The 603-nt window shown below is 33.0% G+C and overlaps 1 protein-coding gene across 1 annotated transcript in view; it reads right to left on the reverse strand.

Moving 5' to 3' along the window:
* Positions 1 to 603, reverse strand: part of LOC109824807 (calcium-dependent protein kinase 28-like) — an 8,401-nt gene that overhangs the window by 2,799 nt on the left and 4,999 nt on the right. Inside the window, exon 4 of the mRNA XM_020391457.1 lies at positions 480 to 595. Coding sequence (XP_020247046.1) covers positions 480 to 595 — 116 coding nt within the window. The remainder of the gene's footprint in view (positions 1 to 479; positions 596 to 603) is intronic.

Below are 603 nucleotides of genomic sequence, written 5' to 3' on the forward strand. Positions count from 1 at the left end.
AAAGTCCTGAACGAAATTAATATTTCTAGATTTCATGAAAGGATATTTTAGATGAATACATTGACTAATAGTTCAATGATGGGAAAAGGTTATTCATTGAAATCCAATTATATTGATGCAATATAGAATTTAAGCTCCTTAGAGAATCGTTACATTTCTGTACAAACAATTCATAAACATAGTGGCCCTTAACAAACATAAAGACCTCATTAAACATACCCACATCACAAAGGGTGCAAGGAATTCTAGAATGAAAAATTCATATAAAGCCACTAAGATGTTCAAACCTGGGCCAAGCAATATAATCAGCGAAAAATATTAAACAAGATATAACATGCAATTATCATATTGTACTGCAATGGATTTGGTCAAAGTGAGATTTTTCATGTTCTTATGAATGACTGTCAAAAAATCATTAAAAAAATGCAGCTGACTTGCAATATAACTTAAAAAGAACAAAGAAATCAAAAGCAAAATACCCGCAAAGCCATCTTCTTTAGTTTGTTCATTGCTGAGAACTGTTTCAGGCGTGACAAAACAGCAGAATCCAAAGGTTTGTCTGGGGCCACTCCAGCATCAACAATCCATGGGTGACCTTGCATA

Source organism: Asparagus officinalis, chromosome 9 (genome assembly GCF_001876935.1).
Source record: "Asparagus officinalis chromosome 9, Aspof.V1, whole genome shotgun sequence".
Lineage (NCBI taxonomy): Eukaryota > Viridiplantae > Streptophyta > Magnoliopsida > Asparagales > Asparagaceae > Asparagus > Asparagus officinalis.